Genomic DNA, 26,710 nt, shown 5'->3' on the forward strand with positions numbered 1-26,710 from the left:
CTCTTTATTCTACTTATTAGCTTTATTATTGTTTTGCCAGCGATGCCAAGACGAGCTCGACCAATTTCACCAATGAGACATCGCAACAATAATCACATGACTCCGGTAAAAAATGAGGTATTTGACATAGAGCGCCGCCCTCAACACATGACTCGAAAGTGCGGATTTTAACCTCTCTCCCAATTAGGGCCGCAGCTATCAATTATATTCGGAGTCGATTTATCGATGAAGAAGTTAGTTTGAATAATCGAGTCATCGGATAAGGAACTTGAAAAATTAAAATACCTGAGCTGAGCCTCAAACGGTATTAAAAAAAAAAAAAAAAAAAGATCTATGTACAGCAAAAAAACAAATGGCCAACTTGCATAGCAAAAGTCTGCTAGCTGAACTGCTATTGAAACATGAACTTTTTTTCCCACAATGCTCTAAACAAATGGTTCAGACACATATTCCGACAATAAACGGCTGAATATACCCATAAACTAAATTACGAATGCATTAAAAAAAAAACATGAGCTCAAACAAAAACTTAGCTTATGTTGGTCTTAACATGGAGCAGCTGGATTCAGCCATGTGAAATGAGGCAGTGTATCCACCAAAATCAGTAAAACTAAATGCAAACACTTTCAAAATAAACCATCACGTCACTTTAATTAAAGGAATATTCGAAGCAGAAAAATTTAATTTGAATCTTTTTTTGTAACCCAATACTCGAGTTAATCGATTCATTGCTGCGCCCAATCTAGATTTGGTACTGATTGACCACTGAAATATGATCCTTTTTAATTTCATAATAGTAACTATGAAGGACGTATTCGCGATTCAAACTAGGAACTATTTTCTCCACTTGAGGGCACTCGTGCTCTTTGGTCGTATAATGCTTCCTTTCTTCTTTTTTTTCTCGCCGGAATTCAATGTTGTTGGTTTTTTTGTATTTCTTTTAATGGGGTATTGTACAGTATCATTATAACAGCAGTTCATATAGATACGTTTGTGCTGAGAGGAAAAAATACCATTGTTTAAAAAAAAAAAAAAAGCAGTTATATAGCAACGTTACTTATTACTTGAGTATTCTTTTCACTAGATACATTTTCACTTGTACTTGAGTACAATTTTTGGAAGGAAGACTACTTTTACTTGAGTAATATTATTTTGAAGTAACGCTACTCTTACTTTAGTCAAGTTTTTGGCTACTCTCCACACCTCTGGTGGCAGACTTTGACAAAAACTAGTTGCCTCGGTGAATAAGTGAGGGACCACATTTATTTCTACTTTGTACACAAAGATTACACTTGTCACATGATGAAGGCTGGCCGCGCCTCCTCACCCTTACAACATCAAGAAGGAGAAGAATGAAAAAAGTCTGGCTTATTCAAAGTCATCAATACAAATACAAACACAAACCAGCACTCGAATGTCAGCGATACAAGCCACAAGTTTTCATTTTCTAGAAGAAGAAGAAAAAGACGCCGCTCACATGGGTGTAAACTTTCATGACCGGAAGTCAACATGCGTGTAAGTGAAAAGAGGGACCACGACCGCTAGGGACCTCCGCGCTAAAGCGGCCATCTCGCCAGGTAAGAAGGCACTTGGAGGAGACGGCTGGTGCTTGCTTGTGTGCGTGCGTAAGGAACACGAGGATTCAAGTAGAGACGTGTCGTGGGTGTGGACGTCCCGACGCCCGGCTATGGCGCCACCTTGACCGACAGTTTCGTTTCAAACCGGGACAGCTTGTTAGTGGCTTTACTAGGGTCACAACTCTACCTGTTCAATTTGATGAAAAAATGAGTTCATTTGGGTCTCTTCTTGGTTTATTTGAACAGTTCCTTTTGATTTTGGATTATTTTTGGCCGTTTCCAGGTCACATTTGATGGTCCTTCCGGGGTACCTCCTGTACATTTGGCATCATTTCCTGTTCAGCATACCTGGCCAACTTTCTGTCCATTTTTCGGGTCTCTCCCTGTCGCTATTGGCTCATTTCTTTCCTACTGGAAATGATTGGAGATGTCAAATTTTGGTGGAACTGTAAGGTTTTGGCAAAAAACTTCTAGTCAAAGCAACAAGGTCAAGCCGTTTGCTACCTAAGTTAAAGAGGCGCCATAGCGTACCCCTCATTGGCACCCATTGAGAAACAAGGCGACGTGACGCGACACTGAGTGAAGTCGCTAGCAACTTGAAAATGGCTCTTCTTGCAAAGTGCACCCGACGAGCGATCAGGAACTTGTGCTTCTCTTGACTTGGAAGTCGGCAAGCTAGAATTCACTTCCTGGGATGGAAAACCATGAGCGGCCGGTCTTCGATCTTCTGCCAGGGACTCTTTTTGTTTTCCTCTTTGTCGTCCTCGGGACTGGTCGCCGAGCGGCGGCGGGAAGCCTTCCCGGGGACGGCCGGCCCCTCGTCCAGGAGCGGCGTGAGAGAGTTCTCTTCGGGGGAGGCGGGCCGGCCCTCGCCGCCACCGGGCTCGCCGCGGTTAGGGAAGGCCAGCTTGGAGTAGCTTTTCCCGGGGACGGCGCTGCGCCCCTTGCGGGCGGCCTCCCAGCGCTCTTCTTCGCCCTTGCGGCCGGCGCCGTACCCCTCCGGGGGCGGGACCAGGTTGGCGTCTCTGGGCGAGCTGCCGCAAGCCGAGCCGCCGCTCAGGTCGTTGCCGGCGTCGATGTAGGAGTGGCGCACGTGGGCGTTGGCGCGACCGTCCAAGGAGATGAACCACGCTCGGGGGTGCTGCTTGACGCCCAGCTCCAAAAGCTTCTTCTCGGTCAGAGCCTGGAGTTCTCCGTTCATCTGAGCCACCGCCGAGTCGTTGAAGAGCACCGGGATGGTGACGGGGCCTCCGGGCGAGTCGGACGCCCAGCCGGGCTCCTCCGAGTCGGCGCCGCCCTGCTGCTGCTGCTGCTGCGGCGGACCTCGCTTCTGTTGGGCGCCTCCCGCCTGGGCGCCGTCTTTGTCGGCTTCCTTCTGTTCGTCGCCGTCCTTGGGGGCGAACTCGGAGGGCAGGCGCATATAGTGGGCGGGGATGACCAGGGTGGGCACCATGCTGCGGTACATGTTCTCCTTCATCTGGTCGATGGAGCTGCAGAAGATGATCTGGCCCGGTCGGGCGTCCAGGGAGGCGGGCCGGGCCAGGCTGTCGGCCGCCGAGTATTCCGGCGGTTTGTCGGCCCGGCCGGGCGCGTAGCCGGAGAAGCGCGGCGGGGACGGCGGGTCCGACGAGTACCCCCTATTGTCGTTGGCGCCGCGGTCGTAGTCGTCGCGCGGGGGCGGGTCGTCCAGGTTGTTGGCGTCCGAGGCACGGGCGGCTTTCATGGGGAAGCTTTCGCCGCGCTGGCGACCCGAAGCGTTCCTTCCCGCCGAGTGCCGCAGCTTGCGAGCCGCCGCGCGTTTACCCGGGTCCTCGCCGGAGGGGGACGGCTCCGACTTCTCGTCGGACGACGCCGGTTCGGCGCGCCCGCCGCAGATCAGGTTGAGCCGCGACGTGGACGTGCCTTGGTCTCGCTTGGCGCCGTTCAGGTTGGAGGGCGGAGCTTTCCCCGGCTGCCGACGAGGTTTCAAACACCTTCGCCTGCCGGAGAGAGAGCGCCGTTAGCTCCGAACGGGAAGCTAACCTCGCTCCCGGACGACTCGCCTGCAGTAGTAGAGCAAAACACAGAGAAGGATGAGAACCAGCAGAGCCAAGGAGCCCAAGATGGCCAGCAGGAAGAGGGTGTGGTAGGCCGTGATGTCCCGCAAGCCCGGGTGGTTCAGACCGTGGCCTGCAAACACCGTGACAAAAAAAGGAGCCCTGAGATCCTATGGACTACGGAGACAAAAATTGCGAGCGCTCGTACGGAGGCGTTACCCGAGGAGGCGGGGAAGGCGGCCAACCAGTATCCCATCTGGGGAATGACGGCGTTCCACACAAAGCGGGAGCCTTCCTTCTGGATGTAGCCCGTACCGTTGCGGACCCACAGTCCTGTCCCGCGCGCGTGCACACACAAACGGGACTTTCAGACCACCGCCGTCGGTGACGCACGCGTTCAAATTTGGAAAGGCGTAGCTCGTCGTCGACGCGCCCTCACCCGTGTCGGGCCGATACGTCCAGGTGGGCACGCTGGTGGCCGCCCGGTTGCGAGTGTCGGACGGCAACGGCACCGAAATGTGGACCGAGTCCCAAACGGGGAGGAGGACGCCGTCTTTGTCCGACAGTTCCACGCTGACCAGCGCCAGCGCCGTCAAGTCGATCCAGCCCGAGTCGGCGCCTATAAAACCAGAGGCGGTCGGGGGTCAGCGCGCGACCGGGCGTCGTCGGAGAGCCGTCTCCTCCCCACCTGATCCGTTGTCGTCGCGGCCCAGCAGATAGGGGAAGCACCCGATCTCGTCTCGAGTCCTGGCGGCCGTCAGCCGGGCCGACAGGGCCGCGCCGTCGTCGTCGGTCCGCGGCGACTTCCGGGCCAGTTGCGCCACGGGGCGCTTATCGCCACCCGCTAGGATGTCAAAAAAAAAAAGAAAAAGTCCAGTTTCACATTTTTATGAAATCCAGGCAACGACAATGCATTTTAATGGCGAGGAATCACGTTGTCATACACTCAAATGGATTCAAATGTTGACTTTACAAAGTTGTATTTATCACACTTTGTTTTTCAATGATTTATGAAATATTTCTTGAAATCATAACTCTTGAGTTCAAATTGAAGGAGATAGTACCTTTTCTCGTAGGCACCGTCTCATGGTTTGCATTATTCTAACACACTTAATATAATCAATAAGGGAATAGTATCGTTTCCCGTATTTACTGTTTGACTGTTTCTATTACTCTCACACACCCCATATAAAAAAAAAAAAAAATGCACATATACCATAGTTTAAGGAAAACAAGCAGAATATAGGGCATAAGAGATATATGACACCTTCCTATCACAGAAGCCCAACGAGTGCATCATGAGCAAGATTGACGCTGACAAGCCCACAACTCCACCACCAACTCTCGCAATCAGTTCTTCCAGACAGTCCATACCTAATGGCGGGACGCAATGTCCCAACACAAGGAACACCAAAGAACGCCCGTTATCCAATTGATAAAACGACTGACAAGACTCCAAGAGCCCCTTTGACACCGAGGTGGCAAAATCCACAACCCTCATTGCCCTGACAACAGTAAGTCCCGAATCCTCCTGTCCAATCCACAAACAGACAATAATCCCTAACATACCCTTCCTGCCCACGGCATACCCCGCGAGAGCCTTCAGAAGACTAAATGTTTAACGAAGCGTCGTCATTTTTTTCTCGGGAACCTTTTGTTGACGTGTGATAGGGTGACCTTGCCTCCCTGCCGGAGTGTTTCTGTTTCGCCTTGCTGTTTTGAGCGCCGTCGACCTGAATAAATTGTCAACTTCTTTTCGGTGAGCCTTCTTTAAACCTTTCAAAATGCAGTCAGTACAAAAGGTTAAGACTAAGGTGAAGGTGCGGAGTTTGGCCGGATTGTCGGGGTCTCGCCAGCCCAGGTCATTGGAGCTGCGCCAGCACAGGTCTGGCGGTTGGGCTGGCAGGATTCCAGCAATCTGGCTAGAAGGTCCGATGCCTTCAACTTTTCATATGATACTTTTTTTTCTACGATTCAGAAGAAAATGATGACTAACCTGGCAAAGCGGACAGAATCTGAAGGACGTCATCATAAACAATCAGCGTCCCGGGTCGTTGAACCACAAGGTACAGACTGACCGAGGCGTACACTGAAGACGGACGGACAGAAAAATGGGAGAACGGCGTCAAGGTACGAGCTGGTGGGACCGAGCGAGCGAGCGGGTCCGTCTTACGGGGCGCGCGACCCGAGTGCCAGGGTAGCGAGTTGGTGATGTAGTTGTCTTTGGCGGCGCTGATGATGACCCGCGTGGCGGCCCGGTAGCGGAAATCCAACCTCGCCGCGCCGTCGGCGCCGGCCCGAGCGCTGGCCAGAACGCTCCGGTTGCCGTGGACCTCCACCAGGGCGTCGGCCAACGGGGACAGGTCGCTGTTGTCCAACACCTGGACTTTGATTTGGACATCTGCGCAAACAAAAAGCACATCATCATGGCGATAGATGAACCAGAGTTGCTTGACAAATTTGCTATTTGACGTCATTAACACTTAAACTAAGGAAACGCCTTCCATCCGCCTTGCCATTTTTACAAATAATCGACGGCGATTGACGTCCAGTCCGTTCGGACTGGGAGGGGCCTTTGCCTTATTCCAATGGAGTTTGTTCAGAAGGATGAAACGCCCCCCACCCCCCAATGCAAATGGCGCGTGAACATGTTGTGTTCGGTCCCTGTGACGTCACGCAAAACATCAACCACCATTTTAGCCTCGACTCTCTTTGTGCATCGGTGCGCGTGCACGTCAGAACAGAAGGCAGCTACATCATGACGTCATGGCCTCCCGAGTGCGAGACGCCGAAAAGTAACGGCCGTGTGCACGTGATGATGATGATGACTGACAAACAATGGAGGAGAAAGCCAAGCGGCGGCGGCGGCGGCGGCAGCGGTGGCGGCCACTCCCTCCCTCACCCTCGCACGGCGAGATCTTACCAAAATGCTCGTGCACGGACTTGGCTTCCAAGAGCGCGCACACGCACGCCAAGACGAGCGCACGACACAGGGTCGCCATCGTCGCAGCTACATGTCATGACGGACAAACGTCCAGCCTCGGTCGTCTCGTCTCGTCCCGGTCTGGTCCGTGTGTGTGGGCCGCTCGCGCCCGCCGAGACGCGAAGCTGCAGTGCGCGCGCGCACGTACCGACGCCCCTCTTGTTTGGAGGGTCGGGACGTGATATGACGCCCTCTGCTGGCTGCCAAAAACACAACACAAAGTTGATTATTTTTTTCATCATTTACATTCAGAGATATTTCTACTTCCACTATGGTGCTGATCACATGTGGTCGAATTTGTACCCGGAGACTATTCGAGTCCGCAAAAAATATATGTGTTTGTAAAAAATAATTTGTGCTAGTAATAAAAAAAAAAAAAGGGTTCCCAAAATTTATATATATTTATTAATTAGATTTTTTAATGATTGTCATCATTCATTTTCCATGTCGCTATATGCTCACGAGGGTTGCAGAGGTGCTGGAGCCTATCCCAGCTAACTACGGGCACACCCTGAACTGGTTGCCAGCCAATCGCAGGGCACAAGGAGAGTAATAAAATAAAATAAAATAAAAAGTAGTAATAAAAAAAAAGGGGTTCCCAAAATTTATATATATTTATTAATTAGATTTTTAATGATTGTGTGATTTATTTTTTGAAAATACAATTATTTTGCAATTGCAGCACTCCCAGTTGAAATGAATATGACGTCTATCGCGATCAATGAATGAAAACGATAGTGTGGACGTTCGGTTGCAATGACACCTATTGGGCAGCAGAGGGCGGGAGAGAACAACACATGACTTCCTCAGTTGGTCGCTCACCTGCTCGCAGTTAAAACGACTTTTAGCAGTGTTTTGTAGTGTTGCGCGATACCATTTTCTGGCTCCCGATTCCAACGAGTGGCCGATACCACGTTTTTTGATAAAATATACTTAAACGTTTTTTGTTTTTTGTTTTTTTTAGATAAATGACTACATTGGCCACCACAGACAGCACTAGATGAGTATCGGTGCGGCGCTAGGAAAGTAACGTCACAACATTAGCATCACTTTAGCTGCTTCCGGCTAGCTCGGCAGACCTGAGCTTCCCGCGTCGTTCGACGCCGCCTTTATTTTTAGCCGGCGTTAAAAGGTGAGCGCCGTGGCTGTCCGTTGTCTCACAAGACGCAAATGTTTTCATCCCAAAAAAGCAAATCTCGAACTGGAGGTAAACGATCAATACGTACACGCGCAAGAAGCGAGCGTCTGCCCGGTCGGTCGATGAGAAGCGAGGGTGGAGATTTATCACATTTCTTAGGGAACGCTCGCTCGTTCATCACGGGACTTCCGCCGAGCGGTTCTCGATTGACGGGCCGTCATCGGCCCGTGACAAATGTAATCCCAAAATAATCGGACGAGCGCTAACAAGTTTTCCTCGCGCCGCCGTGTCACAAAATCAATAGTTGATCTTCTCCTGGCCCGGCTCTCGTCTCGGCCGTGCCGGAAATGGGCTCTACGCTCGCTCTTCCGATTCGTCACGTTGACGGAACGGATCGTCGTATTACTCAGAGCGTCTGTCATGATTTGGTAGTAGTTGATGAATCGTTTCACAACTGTCTAATGAAGATCTTGTTTTCATCTCGGTCCTGTTTTAGTCTTCGGCAAATCATTTCGGCAATTTTGTTTGGGTAAAAACCATGGAGATCCAAGAAGTTAATGAACATGTTTTTGTGGGTGTTGGAAATGAGCGTGGCCACTGAAAGGAAGTTTTTTGTTTTTTTTTTCAAATTTTGGCAATATTTTCGTCCAGAATTGATTTTGTCTTGTAATGCGTGAATGACATACAGTGCTGGCCAAAAGTATTCTGCAATTCTGTCAGATTATGCTCCATTTCTCCCAGAAAATGATTTCAATGACAAATGCTTTGGTAGTCATATCTTCATTTATTTTGCTTGCAATGAAAAAACACAAGAGAGAATGGGGAAAAAATGAAATCATTGTCATTTTACACAAAACTCCAAAAATGGGTGGGGCAAAAGTATTGGCACCCTTCGAGAAATCATGTGATGTTTTTCTAATTTGTGTCATTAACAGCACCTGTTACTTACCTGTGGCACATAACAGGTGGTGACAATAAATAAATCACACTTGCAGCCAGTTAAAATGGATTCAATTTGACTCAACTTCCGTCCTGTGTCTTTGTGTGTACCTCATTGAGCACGGAGAAAAGAAAAAAGACCAAAGAGCTGTCTGAGAAGCAACACTGTGAGGAAGCATAGGCATCTCCAAAGACCGGAATGTTCCCGTGTCTACCGTGCGCAGTGTCATCCATAAGTGTAAAGCCCACGGCACGGTGGCTAACCTCCCTAGATGTGGACGGAAAAGAAAAATTGACCAAAGATTTCAACAAAAGATATTGTGGAGAACTGTCCCGCAGTCCGAGGGTACAACAGTGTCAAGTCGTACTATCCGTGGGCGTCTGAATGAAAATGGACTCTATGGTAGGAAGACCCCACTTTTGACCCAGAGACATTAAAAAGCCAGGCGGGAGTTTGCCAAAAACCTACCTGAAAAAGCCAAAAATGTTCTCTGGTCAGATGAGACAAAAGTTGAGCTTTTTGGTAAAAGGCATCAACGTAGAGTTTACAGGGGAAAAAAAGGAGGCCTTGAAAGAAAAGAACATGGTCCCCACAGTCAACATGGCGGAGGTTCCCCAATGTTTTAGGTTTGCTTTGCTACTTCTGGCACTGACTATGTGCATGGCATTATGAAGCCTTAAGACTACCAACACATTTTGCAGCATAATGTGAAAAAGCTGGGTCTCCCTCAGAGGTCATGGGTCTTCCAGCAGGACAAAGACCCAAAACACACAATCAGATAACACCTGCGGAGAGATCTGAAAATGGTACCTTTTAAATCTAAAGTTCCAGCGGAGCATTGTAAGAAACTCATTGATGGATACCGGAAGCGGTTGTTTGCAGTTATTTTGTCTAAAGGTTGTGCTACCGAGTATAAGGCTGAGGGTGCCAAGACTTTTGTCCCACCCGTTTTTGGAGTTTTGTGCAAAATGATCATGATTTTAAAAAAAAAACATGAAGATATAACTACCAAAACATTTGTAATTGCAATCATTTTCTGGGAGAAATGGAGCATTATCTGACAGAGTTGCAGGGGTGCCAAAACTTCTTGCCAGCACTTTATCTCAAATGCTATGTTCTTGCCTTTGAAAAAGAAGCTGGCCTTTTTTTGTTTTGTCCAAAAAGTTGTTTTTGGCACCGCCGTGAACGTTAGTAGCGTCGCGTCCGACGTTCGAGGAAACGTTTGGCCGTGTTTAAGGTCAAAGTCGGACGGGGAAAAAAAGTTGGGCCCTGACGCCGAAAGGAGGTCAAATGTTGAGGGGAGGACAGAGCCGATTGGCCCAGCGGATCGACGCCGGCTCCTCATTGGCCGCCGGTCTCTGACGGGACAAAGCAGCTGTGTTTTCCTTGGCAGAGGTTGCATAACGCGGATATTTTAATCAATTTCCCTGCAGCTGGTAGTGCGACAATGCTCCCCCCACCCCCTCTTATAATCTAAAAGACAATTTGTCTTCAATCAGGCAACATCGTGGGCACACATTCGCCGCAGACTTCCAATCCCTTCCGGCGCGCACGTAAACCCTGCTCAAAAACTCACGGGCCGCCGTCGACGGCGACTGACGTCCAAAGTCAAAATGGATAGGACGCCGACGGTGCTGAAACAAAATCAAGAGGGAATGATCCAAAATGTACAGGAAGTGACAGCGGAATGCCTCAAAAGTGTAAGTTCTAAAATCCGTAGGAAATGTCCTGAAAGGAACCTCAATTGAACAAGGAAGCCACCCAAAATGAACAGGAAGTGACCCGAAAATGGCCGAAATTAACAGGAAGTGTGGCAGAAAATCATTTGTACTGGAAGTGATGCCACAAGATGTGGAGGAAGTGAACAAAGACGTGACCCAAAATGATCAGAAAGTGACCTGTAAAAACCCCAAAATGAACAGCCTAAGAGTGGCCCAAATTCAACGGGATTATTTTTTTCAAAATTAAATTTAACTAGAAACTGCAATCTCTGGAGAAATTACTCTGGGCCTTTGCTCATAAGCGGATTTTAAGGGGGAGTCAGACCCCACTGGTGGCCAAAAAGTGTCACTGCATGCAATTGACTTTCCTATATACAGTATATATAAAAGTTGTTAAGCAATAAAACTGCAACAAAAATGAATGAAATGAACAAAAAAAACATTTTATAATGGGTTGAAATTATTTTTTCGAGCACCTTAGACGGTCATTTGCTTTGCATATAATTTCTTTTAAAAATTATATATGTTAGAGAAAAAATATTTTTTAAATGATTTTTTGATTGAAAATATATATATATATATATATATTTTTTTTTTTTTTGATTGAAGCAACTTTTTGGGGGATTGAATGATTTAGACACAAATGTCCTAATCATCATATGGCCCAAACACAAAAAGGAATGCTTCAATCAAAGAAAACTTTTTCAATTAAAAAGCAAGTAATTATTAAGTTCAAATGCAAATTTTTAAATCTCAAATATTTTTTGCATTCAAAAACTATTTTGTATCATTGAAATGTTTCTTTTTTTGATTGAATTTATTTTTCTTTTTGAAAATCTTTATCTTTTTCAAGCAACATATTTTTTGATTGAATAATAAAGACAAAAATGTCCTAGCCAAAATGTGGGCCAAACACAAATCAACATTACAATCGGAAAAAAATAATAATAATAATCAAAGTTTTTTGAGTTCCAAATTTAATTTTGCATTCAAACACATTTTTTTTAATTAAAGCAACTTTTTTTTTAATTTAAGGAACTTTTTTTGATTGAATAATAAAGACACAAATCTACCTCCATATGGCTCCGCCCAGGAGATACAATTTTTGACTGGGGTAACTACATTGGCATGACACCGGCAGGCGTACCATATTCAATGGATGATTTTGGCGAAAAGTTGCCAAGCAGCCCGATTTAGAATTCCCCTCAAGAATGATGGGGAACAAAAAAGGCTCATTTTCAACTTATTATTATAAATATTTTTCTAAGTTAATTTTATTGCTGACACTGCGTTTCGGGGTCATCAACATGTTGTTCCCCCCCTTCCCCAAAAGTCAAACTCAGTCTATGCCTTTGCTGTGTACAGCTCTTAGCCCCACCCAGGTTGGTTTGGGTACATTTCGGGGACAATATCAGGCCACTTCCGGTTGCTTTGGGGACATTTCGGGGACACGTCCAGGTAATTCTGGAAAATTTGGGGGGGGCGTATCCGGGTCATATCATGTCATTTGGGGACATTTTGGGGACACGCCCTATTAATAACTGGTCATTTCCTGTTGATTTGGGGACATTTGTTTTTTTGCCATTGAAAATGAATGGGAAATTTGGACGTCCATGGCCGTCAATGGCATCGACTTACATTTGCGTCAATGGAATCCAAGTATATTGGCATCAATAGAATCAACAAACATGGCAGTCAATAGCATTAAACAAATTAAATGCCATTGAAAATGAGTGCGAAATTTGGACGTCCGTGGCCGTCAATGGCATCCAAGTACATTGGGATCAATAGAATTGACATGCATGGCTGTCAATGACATCTGTCTAAATTGGCCTCAATGCAATGTTAATGCCATTGGAAAGGAATGGGAAATTTGGACGTCCATGGCCGTCAATGGCATCGACTTACATATGTCTTAATAGAGTCAGAGTACATTGGCATCAATAGATTCGACATACGTGGCCGTTAATGGCATCAGTGCAATGTAAATTCCATTGGAAATTCCATTGGAAGTGAATGGGAAATTTCCCATTAAAAATGAATATGAAGGTTTTTGGCAAATTTTCGGGGAACTAGATTGCTTCCAAATTCTGTAGACAACTTTTATGCCCTGCACCGTCCCGAAATTTTTGATGTCCAAATTATGTGATTTGGCTAAAAATTAGAAAAAGAAAATTAGACTAGTAGATAGATTTTGAAAAATCGGTGTTCACGGGCGAATGGAAACATTTTCGGGGTCGTTTGAAAAAGTCCCTGCATCGTGCAAAAATTACGGTCATTTTGATATTCGAACGGTGCCGACCGGTCAAACGGTTCGGGCTGTGCGGCGCGCCAAAGAAATTCCATTTTGACAAAAAATAGAATTTTACTTTGCCATGCAAAGACCCAGATAATGAAGTCATGGTTTGCCATTGACGGGGCAAGATGTCCAATCCGTTGAAAGAGGGAGGGCCGCGGCGCTCCGTTCGCCACCGGCCGTCTATCGCGACGCCGAAAGACGACGCTAGCGCGCAAAGGCTCGCGCCTATGTTTTCGGAGCTTCTGACCCAGTTGTTAAGTTGCAGAAATAGCGAGTCGGGACGCTTTGATGTTTAGCGCTCGCTCGCTCGCTCGCTCGCTCGCTCGCTCGCTGCAAAGTACTCACATGCGGGGAGGAGGGGAACGTACTTGAGTGATTGAATACTTTTGCAAAGTAGTTTGGAGGCTTAAGAAAAACTTCAAAGATTTTGTCAGCTCCTCAAGTTTTGACCCAGAAAACAAGAAACACGCCATGCGCATGTGTCTTCTTCTCTTGTGTGCCGTGTGTAAGCGCACGTCTTTGTTTCCTGTGTCTGTTGGGTCTTTAAATGTGTTGTGTTTGTGTTGATGTGCTTTCTGTCTGCGTACACGTGTTTGTTGAGTTTGTGTCGTGTGTTTTATCTATTAGTATGTGTGTGTGTGTGTGTGTGTGTGTGTGTGTGTGTGTGTGTGTTTGCTGGCACGGCGCCGCTGTTGGCCAACATCAACAAACTTGGCGCCACCTGAAGTTCTGATTGGTTTCCAACATGTAAACAAAGGCTGCACTGGCATTGGTCCACTCCGTCCCCGTTGGCCAATCATAACAAAGGGATTTGAAACGGCGTTCTCGGAGGAAAGGTTTCGTCGTTTTCAACTTTTCCAGTTGGAAATGGCTGCCTTTGCAACTATTTGCTGTTTTCTTGATCAAGTGTTTCGGTGCCATTGATGGCGCTATAGGCATCTTTTCATTTGGTCAAAAGGGACTGGACGACAATGGCATCGCGAGAGCTCGTCCTCCCTCTTTAAATGAATTGAACGTCTCATCAATGGCAGGAAATGAGCTCATTTAAGAAAAAATTGATTTTAGGGTTCTCACAGGTCACTTCCCGTTGATATCTGGTCACTTTCTGACAAGGGCAGAGGTTTGCATAGGGACGGACATAACACTAGGAACTTTTCATTGTCCCCACCAACTTTTAAGCAACTTTATATGCACGATATAATGAGTTCAGTTATATAGATCAATTAAATGGTCTACCCATATTTCGCAAGGATAGAATTGACCCTACCATTATGAAGTGAACTATTTTCATTATGTTCAAACTTACAATTACCCCTTTTCACTTGTTGAATATGCACGTCCATTTTTTCACCCTCAAACGCACGTTTCAGTGGCCGATGACTTCGCACGCACGCTCACAATCGCACGGCCCCAGAAGAAATACATGTCGCCTCCTCCGCCCCTTTTGAAGAGGAGGGATATTACAAGTTTTTTTCGTCCAGCAGCAGCCACTGCAAGTCACTTAAAAAGACGCCAATGTTGTGGAGGTGGGGGACACGCCACTAATTTTGCTACTGAAAGTCAGACCTGCATCACAGTTAGCATAACATTAAACTGTGTGAACTTGCTGACCTGCGAGCCTCTTCTGAAGACGGTACACAAGAAAGCCTGCAAACAGTTTGCTGAACACATGTCAACAAAGCACATGGACTACTGGAATCATGTCCTATGGTCTGATGAGACGGGCGGGCTTTCTTAAGAAGAGGCTTCTGGGGTGACAACCATGCATACTAATTTGATGTAGAGTGGTGCATATGGTCTGAGCACTAACAGACCGACCCCCCGCCTCTTCAATATCTGCAGCAATGCTGACAGCACTCCTGTAACGAGTCACATGACATTTTGGAGGGAAAATGACAAGCAGTACTCAATTTGGACATTTAGGGATGTACGTAGTTTCTAAGGGTTGTACTCACTTTTGTTGCCAGGGGTTTAGTTATTAATGGCTATATTTTGAGGGGAAAATAAATGAACTCTATTATAGAAGCTGCACACAGACTGTTTTTCATTGTGTCAAAGTGTCATTTTGTCAGTGTTGTCCCATGAAAAGATATATCTGCAGAAATGGGAGGGGTGTACTCACTTTTGTGGTAGACTGTATATATTTTGGTGGGGGGGGGGTTGCCACGAGTTACCCACACTAGCGTTGCGATCGACTGGTCGATCGTGATCGATGTCATGAGCACCCCTGATTTAGCCTATCAATTAATTAGGTTCATATTCGTGAGAAATGTATAGCCTTGACCCCCGCTCACCCAATCTGTTCGGTCTTACTAATGTCCCATCCCGAGCAAAAAGTGTACACGCAGGTTGTGCTGTTGTATCGTCCCTACCCATGTTGAGACCAAAGCTACGCCTTTGCTTTCTGATGATTGAGGCGCATTCCCGGGTCGCACCCTGTTCATTTCTGGTCACATGTTGATATCGGCTCATTTTTCTTTCTTTGGAAACAAATGTTGTTGGTTTTTTTCCATTGGAAATGAATGTGGCTTCTACAAACAGATTGGACATCCGTGGCACTGGAAACCGACGGCTCCTTTATGGAGTCTCGCCGCTAATTGAATGAGAACCGCTGACGTCACCACCCGTTTTTAGTGACTCTTGCGGGGCGTCATTCCGCTAAGCTCCTCCCACTTGGGCGCCGGTCCAAATGGAAACACGTGACGTTCGCGCACCGCGCCACTGTCTTGCGCTAGCCCCGTACGCCGCGCAACTTTGCGCGCGCGCGCGCGCTCTCTCGCTCGTCTCACCTTTCCCCGCAATCGCGAGGTCGCGCGCGCGAGCATCTGGCAAGGGGGCGGGGCGTCGCGTCGCTCTCCACGCGCGTGTCCGCGGCGCGCCAGCGTGCCACCACCGCGAGCTGGATGTGCGGACGAAGCGCCCGGAGGACAAGGAGATTTACGAGAAGAAGAAGGAGGACGAGACGAGACGAGGAGCCGCATTCAACAACACTCCGGCTCCACCTCGTATCGTCCCCGAACGCAACACTCGCACCTCCATGAGCCATCGCTTCTCTTCTACTTCTTCTTCTTCTTCTTCTTCTTCTTGAGCGCTCGTGAGAAGGATGTGAGGGGAAAATGTTGGTCCTGCAGGTGAGCCCTTTTCATTCCTGACGTTCTCACAAAGCAAAGTGCCTGACGTTTCAAACTTTTTAACATTTCATTTAACCCTTTATTGAACTCTCCCTCTGCCATTGGCGATCCGATCAGGTGGCATCCAACCATCCTCCCTAAAATGGCATTCTCTCTAGTTGACGTCCAATCCATTCAAAGCGGGAGGGCGGCAGCTCACGAACGTTCGTTCGCCGTCAGGGCTTCCCGCTCCGTACGGATTGGACGTCCGGCGCAGTCAATGGCGGTAAATAGCAGATGCTTTGACATTGATCAAATCATCGCTTGAGAAATAATAGTTACGCTTTTAATGTCAACGCATCGACTGATGGGAACGTCGCCCCTACCGACGTGGTTGCCCGAAAGCCGTTTTGTAGCGACGCTACCAACTCTCCCGCTCGGCATGGATCGGCTGTCTACCGGTCATTTAGAAGGACGATTGGACATCCGTCGCCACCACTGGTACGGAAAATTTGGGAGGTCCTCGTCAGAAGATCCTGTCAGTATGCTTCAAGTCCCACCGGCGAAGAAGATCCAATGGAGACGTCCCTTTTTTGTTCCGCTCGGGATGTTCCCGTCGTGCGGTTCCGCTTGGGATTTTCCTGTCAGAACGTTTCTGTCCGCTTATCCCGAGCCGTCCCAGATGAAAGCCTCGCCGCAGCTGGGCTCTCCTCGCGTGTTTATGTCCGACTCTCGCCTACGGAACACGTGTCACGTGTGCCGTCGGCTGACGCGCCAAGGCCAGAACCGCCGTTTCGACGATGCCGCGGGCGTCGGTAGCTCGGCGGGCTCCCGGTCAAAAAGGATCGGACGTCGATGAGTTTTCAATGGCTCCGGTCATTTCCCATGACATGTTCACTCCTCTTGATTTTCAAGTCTCACCTGCAAAATAAAAATCTCCATCGATGGTCGTTATTTGCCCAAAAATGAACAGGAGGTGATCCGACATCAACAGAAAGTGACGTGTACTCTAGGTGCCCCGAAGCCAGTAGAAAGTGATCCGAAATCAACGGGAGTGACCCGAAAATGATCATCGGAAATGGCAGTGACCCCGGAATGGCCCAAGTGAGCCTACAATGACTTCATTGCCTGCCATTGACACCAATAGACATCCAATTCATTTAAACTGGGAGGAAATGTTCAGCTCTTGGCTCCAACCAATTTGATTGCAATCAAACCATGTGACTTTTGCGTGTCTTTCTGCAGATGTGCGCCGCCTTCTTCGTCTTTCTCCCGCCGGCCTCCCGGGCCAATTCGACGTGCGACGCCGTCACGGTCCTCGTCGCCAACGCCGACGGCTCCTCTACAGGTATCGAAAAACATAGATTAGCCGCACTGGACAAAAACGGGTATTTTTTGGGTGGACATGTACCGTATGTTGTCGCCAAGTAGCTCAAACGCAGTCAGCGCTAAGACTTCAGCAACTTAAGAACAGCTCAAAAAGAAGTGAATTTAGTTTTAGCTTAGCGAGCGACAACATTGCAGCGCTTTGGGACGACGATGGCCATTTTCTCACCTTTCTTCAACTTTTGTAGCGTGTTCGCAGCATGGTTTTGGAGACTGATCAACAGCGGCGTTGTGAGCTGGGCTTAGCTGTAGTTCGTATGGTTTATTTTTTAACATTATACAGTGCTGGCCAAAGGTTTTGGCACCCCTGCAATTCTGTCAGATAATGCTCAATTTGTCCCAGAAAACGATTGCAATTACAAATGCTTTGGTAGTAATATCTTCATTGATTTTGCTTGCAATGGAAAAACACAAAAGAAAATGAAAAAAAAAAATCACTCATGATCATTTTAAACAAAACTCCAAAAATAGGCCGGAAAAATAGTATTGGCACCCACAGCCTTATATTTGGTAGCACAATCTTTAGACAAAATAACTGCACTTCCGGTATCCATCAATGAGTTTCTTCCAATGCTCTGCTGGAATTTTCGACCATTCTTCTTTGGCCAACTGCTCCGGGTCCCTGAGAGTTGAGGGGTGCCATTTTCAGATCTCTCCTCAGGATTCAGGTCTGGCCACTTTAGAGGTCTTCAGTGCTTTCTTTCAAACCATTTTCTAGTGCTTTTTGAAGTGTGTTTTGGGTCATTGTCCTGCTGGAAGACCCATGACCTCTGAGGGAGACCCAGCTTTCTCATGCTGGGCCCTGTAAAATTTGTTGGTAGTCTTCATAATGCCATGCACACAGTCAAGCAGTCCAGTGCCAAAGGCAGCAAAGCAACCCCAAAACTTTAGGGAGCCTCCGCCATGTTCAACTGTAGGAACCGTGCTCTTTTCTTTCAAGGCCTCATTTTTCCCCCTGTAAACACTATGTTGATGGCTTTTCTTAAAAAGCTCTACTCTTGTCTCATCTGACCAGAAAACGTTTTTGGCTTTCTCAGGTAAGTTCTGTCAAACTCCAGCTTGGCTTTGTTATGTGGCTGGATCAGAAGTGGGGTTTTCCTGGTTATAGAGTCCCTTTTCATTCAGACGCCGACGGATAGTACGGTTTGACACAGTGTTGTACCCTAGGACCACAGGACAGCTTGAAATTGTTTGGATGTTAATCGAGGTTCTCTCTCGTCAATTTTTCTTTTCCGTCCACATCTAGGGAGGCGAGCCACAATGCACTGAACACTGTAAACACAGGGACATTCAGGTCTTTGGAGATGCCTTGAGATTGCCCATGCTTCCTCACAATTTTGCTTCTCAGACAGTTCTTTGGTCTTCTTTATTTCTCCATGCTCCGTGTGGTACACACGAGGACAGAGGTCGAGTCAACTTTAATCCATTTTAACAGGCTGCAAGTGGGATTTAGATTTTGCCACCACCTGTTATGTGCTACAGGTAAGTAACAGGTGCTGTTAATGACACAATTTAGAGAAGCATGACAGGATTTTTCAAAGGGTGCCAATACTTTTGTCCCGCCCAGTTTTGTGAAAAATGATCATGATTTCATTTTTTTCCATTTTCTTTTGTGTTTTGTATTGCAAGGGGATATTACTACCAAAGCGTTTGTAATTGCAGTCGTTTCCTGGGAGAATTATCTGACAGAATTGCAGGGGTGCCAATACTTTTGGCCAGCACTGTATAAGTAGCATTTGAGTAGAAGTCGCTGGCCTAGCCAAACTAGGAAAACAATGTGATTGATAGTCCAGAAAATATGGCAAAGTGATCCGAGATCAAGAGGAATGTCGATTTTGCGACTGATTGTTGTGAGAAAATGTAGTCCTGAAAATACAGTAGCTGTTTTTTCGTAAATACAAAAGAAAAAGTAAGAGTGCAAAGGAGCAAAGCGAAAAACGACGCACTCGCTTGGAAGGAGAGCGAGACCAGACGTGGAACCGACAAGGACTTGACAAGACATCCGGCGACACCTGGCTGAGGGAAGCGGATCGCTTGACAGGAAGCGGGCAAATGCGCGGGCGATCGCAGACTAAGACGGGCACCGAACGACGCCTAGTATTGCTCCGATACCGTTTTTTTGCTGCCCCGATTCCGATTCCCGGCTGCGCGATACTGGCCGATACGATACCGAGAGCAAATTATTTTGGAAAAAAAAGAATTTGAAATTTTTTACAGACTCAATGGTAAAGAAATTGGTCGGACACCGCGTTGTCTGCCATTGACGGCGCCAGACGTCCAATCCATTTAAAGTGAAAGGGTGGCAGCCAAGGAACATTCCTTCGTTGGCTGCCGCACTCCCACTTCAAATGGATTAGACGTCTACTAGTGTTGGTCAAATTCACGGCAGAAGGATGACTGGACGTCACGTGAATGGTCGTCGATTATCATCTAGGGACGGGCGACTTTTTTGACGGCGGCGGCGGCGGCCGCCGTCTCGGGTAGGGCGACCCGCCGTAGGAAACGGCATCTCTCGGCATCGGCACATAATCTCTTAGCGCTCCCCGACGACGTCATTTTAGCGTCGTATCGGTACCGATACTCGTATCGTGGTGTTTTTGCAATGCTTCCCTGTGCTGCTAAAACAAATTCCCAAGTTTGTTAGCGTGTCTAAAATTAGCAGACGACGTCGGTGAATGAATCGTGCTTTGACTTGTGGTGATGAATGAATTATACATTGAGCGGTCATCACTGACGAACGCTAATGAGTGCCCGGGCTGACGCCTCCTCGCAAATCATTTATAAAGACGTGACTTTAATTCCCGCCGACGTCTCCGAGAGCGTTTGAGTTTAGCGGCGCCCCCCGGGGTCCCGTCCCGAGCTGTCGGAAGAACGGCCGCGCCTCGGGACGCGTCGGTCTCCGCCGGCCTGCCGTGGCCGGGGGGACCCCTGTCACCGCCGCTTACCGTTGCCCTTAAGCGTGCGCAGGCACACGACGACAAGATGCAATTCCTGGAGAAAATGCTCTCCCAGGGGTGGCTTCCTGTAGACTTTTGCTCACTTCCTATTTATTCTTGGGCATTTTGCGGTCGCTTCTTTGTAATCTCCTTGCCAGCGTTCGATGCATTTGAAGCGGGGAGGCCGGTGGCAAATTTCCTCCACTGTTACACGTCATAAAAACGAAATCGCAGACTTATTTTTGCCCGAAGGTCCTAGTGAGCCAATATAGGTAGCCGTTCTTTTTTTTCAATTTTTTTTCCGAAAAGCTTGTCTCGCTCTTTAATTCATCGTCTGCCGTGGACGGCGCCGGACAATCCATCGCTTTGAAGCAGGAGGGCCACGAGCGGATGAACCGACGTTCATTCGCTGCTAGCTTCAAAGGGATCGGACCTCTACTCATGATAAGGCTAATGTTGCAACAACAAACTGGTTAAAATCGATGAAAAAAAAATTTGTCGCCAATTAATTTGATCATCGATGTTTGCCGGCAGCTACGAGCAGTTCCGTTTGGGTCCTTGTTTATGTGTAACATTTGTGACTGCGTGCGTGCCAGTGATAAGAGCGAGAGAGAGAGAGAGAGAGTTCACTGCTGCAACTGCTGCTGCTGTTGGGTTGCTGAATCAATAAGGTGTGTTCGATCCAGTGTGACTAAATGAAGCCAATTGCATTGATGAGACGTTACGTCATAGCACAGACCTCTCAGCTAGTGAGCAATGATGCTAATCAGTGTCTGAAGTGTCCATTTGTAATATGTTTTGGAGCAGTATATTAGCACTTGAGTTATTGTTAGATAGTAAGGTTTGTTTTTGTAAAGAAATCACACACATAAACCCATTCATATAACAGTCTCCTTTTAACACAAACTCCCATTCAAACTGTAAATTGTCATACAAGAGAGTATGCTTTGAAATATTGTATTCATGAACAATAAAGACAGCTGATTCATTCCAGCCTAGGTCCTCTTTAGATTTTGTTTGTTAGTTTGTTCGAAGAAAATCAATGAGTCATTGACACAATTTATATCAGCGCCTTGCCCACCAGAAAAAGAAAACAGTCAACCATCAGCATTTTTAAAAAAAATTTGAATGAACAAGACTTTGGTCTGACTTGCGTACTGACAAATTATTTTTATGTTTTATACTCGGAACCTTTATTAACATCTTCAACGAGTTTTACAGTGGTATGAAAAAGTATCTGAACTTTTTTGAATTTCTCACAGTTCTGAATAAAATCAACATAAAATGTGATCTGATCTTTGTCAAAATCACACAGATGAATATGCAGTGTCTGCTTTAACTAAAAGCACCCAAACATTTAGAGGTTTTCATATTTTAATGAGGATAGCATGCAAACAATAACAGAAGGGAGGAAAAATAAGAAAGTGTACCCTCTGCCTGACAAGACTTAAAGAGCAATTGAAACCAATTTTTACCAAACATTGTGATCAAGTATTGTTGATTTGTATCAAGCTGGGAAAGGATACAAAACCGTCTCTAAAAGTATGGATGTTCATCCATCGACAGTCAGAGAAGTTGTCTACAAATGGAGAGAGTTTGGCACTGTTGCTTCTCTCCCAAGCAGTGGCCGTCAGCGCTGAATACTCAGAGAGGTCAAAAAGAACCCTAGAGTGTCTGCTAAAGACTTACAGAAATCACACATCAACTATATGGCCAAAAATGGTGTTCATGGGAGGACTCCACGAAGGAAGCCACTGCTGTCTAAAAAAACATTGTTGCTTGTATAATGTTCTCAAAAAGGCACTTGGACACCCCGCAGAAGCTATTTTGTGGACTGGTGAAACCAAAGTTGAATTGCTTGGGAGTAACATACAACATCAAAATGGAACAGTTCACCAACATCACCACCTTATCCCCACCGTGAAGCATGGTGGAGGGAGCATCATGATTTGGGGCTGTTTTGCTGCCTCAGGCTAGTCGTTCACGGAAGAATGAATTCAAAAGGAAAACCTGAGGCCGTCTGTCAGACCGTTGAAGCTACAACAAGGATGGATGCAGACAGAAGACAGTGATCCTAAACACAGACGTACATCAACTTCAGAATGATTTCCGAAGAACAAATACATGTTCTGGAGTGGCCAAGTCAAAGTCCAGGTGCTGTGGCATGACCTAAAGACAGCAATTCATGCCAGACATCTGAGTGAACTACAGCAGATTTGAAGAGAGGATTGGTCGTGATCGATGTGCCAGACTGATCTGCAGCTACTGGTTGAAGTTATTGCTGCCAAAGGGGGAGGGGGCGACAAAATATTAAATGTGATGGTTCACTTACTTCATTCTGTCATTGTTTGCCTACTATCCTCATTAAAACATGAAAACCTATAAATGTTTGAGTGGTTTTAGTTCAAGCGGACACTCTTTTTTCATCTGTGCAATTATGACAAAGATCAGATCACATTTGATGGTGATTTTAGGCATAAATTTGAGAAATTCCAAAAGGTTCAGATCCTTTGTCATACCACTCACTGTATGTACTTAAAACAGTACAGTTGTTGACTACAGTTAAGCCAGGAAGGTGTAATAAAATATTATTCTTGAAGGAATAATCCTCCATTTTGTCTTCATTGTTACTTACAACAGGTCTAAAAGAACTTCAAGTGAAATTGTGAAGGTCATTGAAAAAAAGATCTGAAAAATAAGTTAGTTGCTGGCCTAGATAACTGTTTGACATAAGATGTGCTTTCAGCGTCGCCGTCGTGGAACGACACGCAGACGGACAGCGGCGTCCGGCCCGGCGGTGAGCGACCGGCGGCGATGACGGCGGCCGAGCGGACCGAGGCGCCCGCGTGACTTTGTGTGTGTGTGTGTGCGCGAGGCAGGCACGGCCGACGTCTTCTGCGAGGCGGCGACGGACGGCATCGGAACCTGCTGGCCTCGCAGCCCCGCCGCTCGCCTGGTGGCCCGACCTTGTCCCGAGATCTTCTACGGCGTCCGCTACAACACCACCAGTAAGAAATATATACAGTAGGGGTAGCTACCTCACCATGGCGTACGGTACGATGACCGTGATCTCACAGTGTTGCCGTGTGATCATGTTTTTCATCCCTCCGCTGGCAGGGCTGGCAGCGAATTGGAATGTTGATTCGCTGCCACCCCTCCCACTTCAAATGGATTGGACGTTTAGCAGACAGACAGCGAATTTCCCCGGACACACACAGTGACACCTTTTAAAAACAATATATTGATATATTTATCTGAAAAAAAATAGAATTTTACTATCTGGGGCTTCAAAGCCCCAGATAGTAAAATTCTGTTTTTTATTTGTATTGAATGGGATTTTTTTTCAGTGCCGCACAGCCCGAACCGTTTGACCGATCGACACCGTTTGAATATCGAAACGACCGGAATTTTCGCACGACGCAGGGACTTTCTTGAACAACCCTGAAAAATTTTCCGTTTGCTCGTTGATTTTTCACCAATTTCTTTAAGAAAAAGAAAACGCATTTTCAAAATGTATCTAGACCTACAATTTTTGACCAAATCACATGATTTGGACATCAAAAATCCCGGGACGGTGAGGGGCATAAAAGTTGTATACAGAATTTGGAAAAAATAAAAAAATTCAGTTTCCCGGAAATTTGCCAAAAACTTTCCCGTTCATTTTTCATGGGAAATTTCCCGTTCACTTCCAATGGAATTTACATTGCATCGATGACATTAACAGCCATGTTTGTCGAATCTATTGATGGCAATGTACTCGGATTCCATTGAGGCATATGTAAGTCGATGCCAATGACGGCCATGGACGTCCAAATTTCCCATTCATTTCCAATGGCATTAACATTGCATCGAGGCCAATTTAGACAGATGCCATTGACGGCCATGCATGTCAATTCTATTGATGCCAATGTACTTGGATTCCATTGACGCAAATGTAAGTCGATGCCATTGACGGCCATGGACGTCCAAATTTCCCATTCATTTCCAACGGCATTTACTTTGTTTAATGCTATCGACGGCCATGTTTGTTGATTCCATTGACGCAAATGTAAGTCGATGCCATTGACGGCCATGGACGTCCAAATTTCCCATTCATTTTCAATGGCAAAAAAACAAATGTCCCCAAATCCACAGGAAATGACCAGATATTAATAGGATGTGTCCCCAAATGACCTGATATGACCTGGACACGGCCCCCAAATATCCCAAAATGACCTAAATGACCTGGACGTGTGCCTGAAAAGTCCCCAAACCAACCTGGGCGGGGCTAAGATCTGTATCTCCACACAGCAAAGCCCCAAAGTAATTTCTACAGAATTTGCCGTTTCTAGTATATGTATAGAAAGACAAATAAGACTATTATTATTCCACTTTTTTAAAATGTCTTTTAATTAAAAAATATGAAGTCTTTGTGCTTAAAATGACAAAAATATTTATTTGGTACTGACATTTCAAAAATGCACATCAGAAAATAAGATTAAAAAAAAAAAAAAATCTCTTTTTAATGAAAGAAATAAGGGGGCGGAACATTTTTTTGGGGTGGGGGTCATTCAAAGAACAATGAGCAGAAAACTTTTTGGATGCAGATTACAGACTAGCAATCTACACAGCACGGACACACCTCCATCCACGTTATTTGCGCAACAGCAACACACATCTCGCCAGTGCGGACGTCAGTGCGACACATTTTCACACGCCAGTGGCGGAGAAGGGAAAATAACAGCCGTGTGCGCGCGCTTTTCTTCACTCACCAGCCTTCAAATTGGGACAGAAAATAGAAAAAAACATGTCGAGGGGCAGGAACACGTGCTCGTACACGTGATGATGTCATCAGAATACGACGGCTTTTCTCGCGGTTTCTTTTCTGCCGTAACGACGGCTCATTAGTGCTCGTGTCGAGATTTCCGCGCCTCGTGTTGACATTTATAAAAAGACATCAATGCAAATCTCGTCAGAAGATGCCAGCGAGCGAGCGACGTTTTAGGAGTTCCGCCGCGTTGGGCCGCCGAGGTCGTACGCTACGTGTCCTACTTTTAACGGCGACATTTGCCCAATTTGCAGTTCCACAAAGCAAAACTTTTCACTAATATCACCAGTATTTAAGACGTAGTATTACTAGTAGATCAATTGGGGGGGGGTCCCTGTAGATTTTGGGTCACGTCCTTGTTACCTCATTGGCTGCATATCGACGGCACCGGAGGGTCCATTCTGTTTTGCCTCCCGGTCGAAATGGAAGTCCGGGATTTGTGGGGGTCTAATTTTGGAAAAGCGGCGCAATTCCAGCAGGATGATTCATGGAACAGATTCAGCGCGCACAATAGAGGGGATATTTTTAGATGCCGACGCTTTATTGGGGATCACGTCGTCGCCTCCTCCTCCTTCCACTGCTACTTATTCCCACTTTCAAATCGTCCTTCAAGGACACGTTCAAGGTCATCGGACGACATTGACGATGATTTAACTGAATTAAAAAAAAAAAAACAACAACTTCCATCTTGACTCCTATTTCCCCGAGTAAAGATCTTTGAGCAATACATCCCGGCTAGAAACTTTCTATGAGTAGACGCGCACGTGCGGCGAGGTGACGCCAGCGAGGTTGCTAACTTGTCAATTCGCTAAAAATAGACGGTGACCAAATCACGTGACCTTGCCGCTCGGCTCATTAAATATTCACAGAGGTGAATAATTCATGTTGAGTTTCAGATGAATCGTATACTTTCCGATCAATAAGATACAGTGGATGACTTTGAAAATTGTTTTTGGGGGGGGTCCTTTCAAATGTCGGGACGTCCTCGGTCGGTTGCGAACCCACACCCTAAAATGGACAGGAAATGATCCAAAATGTGACCCTGGAATGACCGCAAAAGTCAACACCGGAATGACCGCAAAAGTCAACAAAATCAAGTAAAAGTGGCCGATAAACGGGAAGTGAGTGACCCTCTCGGTTATAATAGATCGGATGTCAATAGGTCTTTCGGTGAGCGATTTTCCCTCTTTTACTACCACAACACATACAGTAGCGCAGAGGTGTTCGGTCATTCTTCTTGGCGATTAGATCTCACGTGGTGCGGTCATGACAAATAACAGTCTTGTGCTTAATGGAATATGAAATATTACAAATGCATTTATTCAGTACGGCATGGAAAATTTACTCCATAATGGTCGAAACTGTCGACTCGATGCACTTCCTGAATGGTATTTTATGCCTCCGGAGTTAGTGCGGCTTTTGTCATTTCCCTGCCCCGGCTTCGGAGAGCGTAAATAAAGTAGGAGGCGCGACAGCTGGCCGACATGCTGACCCGAACCGAGTGATGTTTCAAAGTCTTTGAAGTGAAAAAAATCACCCGGATCACGTCACACGGTGGCGGGGTTGTCGACTGTCTTTGCCGATCGAGTAACAGCTCGTCATTCCCCCGCTGCGGGCAGGAGAGCTCGTTTGCTGGGAAAACAGCTGGAGAATGACCGCCGGACAAACTGGCCGACGTTAGAGGAGCGCGTAGCTGCCACGTGGTCAACACGAATACGGAGTAATTTAATGCATTACTACACGGCAAAGACGTAAACAGTGAGAGAGCGGCGGGCAG

At 46.6% G+C, this 26,710-nt stretch overlaps 2 protein-coding genes across 5 annotated transcripts in view; one reads left to right on the top strand and one right to left on the bottom strand.

Moving 5' to 3' along the window:
- LOC130910008 (corticotropin-releasing factor receptor 1) overlaps positions 1–26,710 on the top strand; it is a 49,539-nt gene that overhangs the window by 728 nt on the left and 22,101 nt on the right. For 2 of the 4 annotated variants that reach the window (XM_057827015.1, XM_057827016.1), the window contains exons 2-5: positions 41–117; positions 17,050–17,152; positions 22,873–22,923; positions 23,006–23,134. In XM_057827015.1, the coding sequence (XP_057682998.1) occupies positions 43–117; positions 17,050–17,152; positions 22,873–22,923; positions 23,006–23,134 (358 nt within the window). In that variant the 5' untranslated portion in view covers positions 41–42. Of the gene's footprint in view, positions 1–40; positions 118–15,654; positions 15,826–16,695; positions 16,909–17,049; positions 17,153–22,872; positions 22,924–23,005; positions 23,135–26,710 lie in introns of those variants that run through there. The other 2 variants (XM_057827018.1, XM_057827017.1) reach the window with 2 other exon arrangements.
- Positions 1,246–6,709, bottom strand: LOC130910005 (protein FAM171A2). Its single transcript, XM_057827009.1, has 8 exons — positions 6,537–6,709; positions 5,787–6,014; positions 5,610–5,702; positions 4,302–4,457; positions 4,053–4,232; positions 3,833–3,946; positions 3,620–3,746; positions 1,246–3,556 (listed from the first exon to the last, which is right to left on the bottom strand). The coding sequence occupies exons 1-8, from the start codon at positions 6,613–6,615 to the stop codon at positions 2,260–2,262; spliced, it is 2,274 nt and encodes a 757-aa protein (XP_057682992.1). The 5' UTR covers positions 6,616–6,709; the 3' UTR covers positions 1,246–2,259.

The sequence above is a fragment of the Corythoichthys intestinalis genome, chromosome 21, assembly GCF_030265065.1.
Source record: "Corythoichthys intestinalis isolate RoL2023-P3 chromosome 21, ASM3026506v1, whole genome shotgun sequence".
In the NCBI taxonomy this organism is placed as follows: Eukaryota; Metazoa; Chordata; class Actinopteri; order Syngnathiformes; family Syngnathidae; genus Corythoichthys; species Corythoichthys intestinalis.

Coding starts and splice junctions, on each gene's coding strand:
- LOC130910005 (XM_057827009.1), bottom strand. CDS start 6,615: ATGGCGACCCTGTGTCGTGCGCTCGTCTTGGCGTGCGTGTGCGCGCTC. Junction 6,015..6,536: donor GTCCGTGCACGAGCATTTTG/GTAAGATCTCGC, acceptor TTGTTTGCGCAG/ATGTCCAAATCAAAGTCCAG. Junction 4,458..5,609: donor GATTCTGTCCGCTTTGCCAG/GTTAGTCATCAT, acceptor TTGACATCCTAG/CGGGTGGCGATAAGCGCCCC.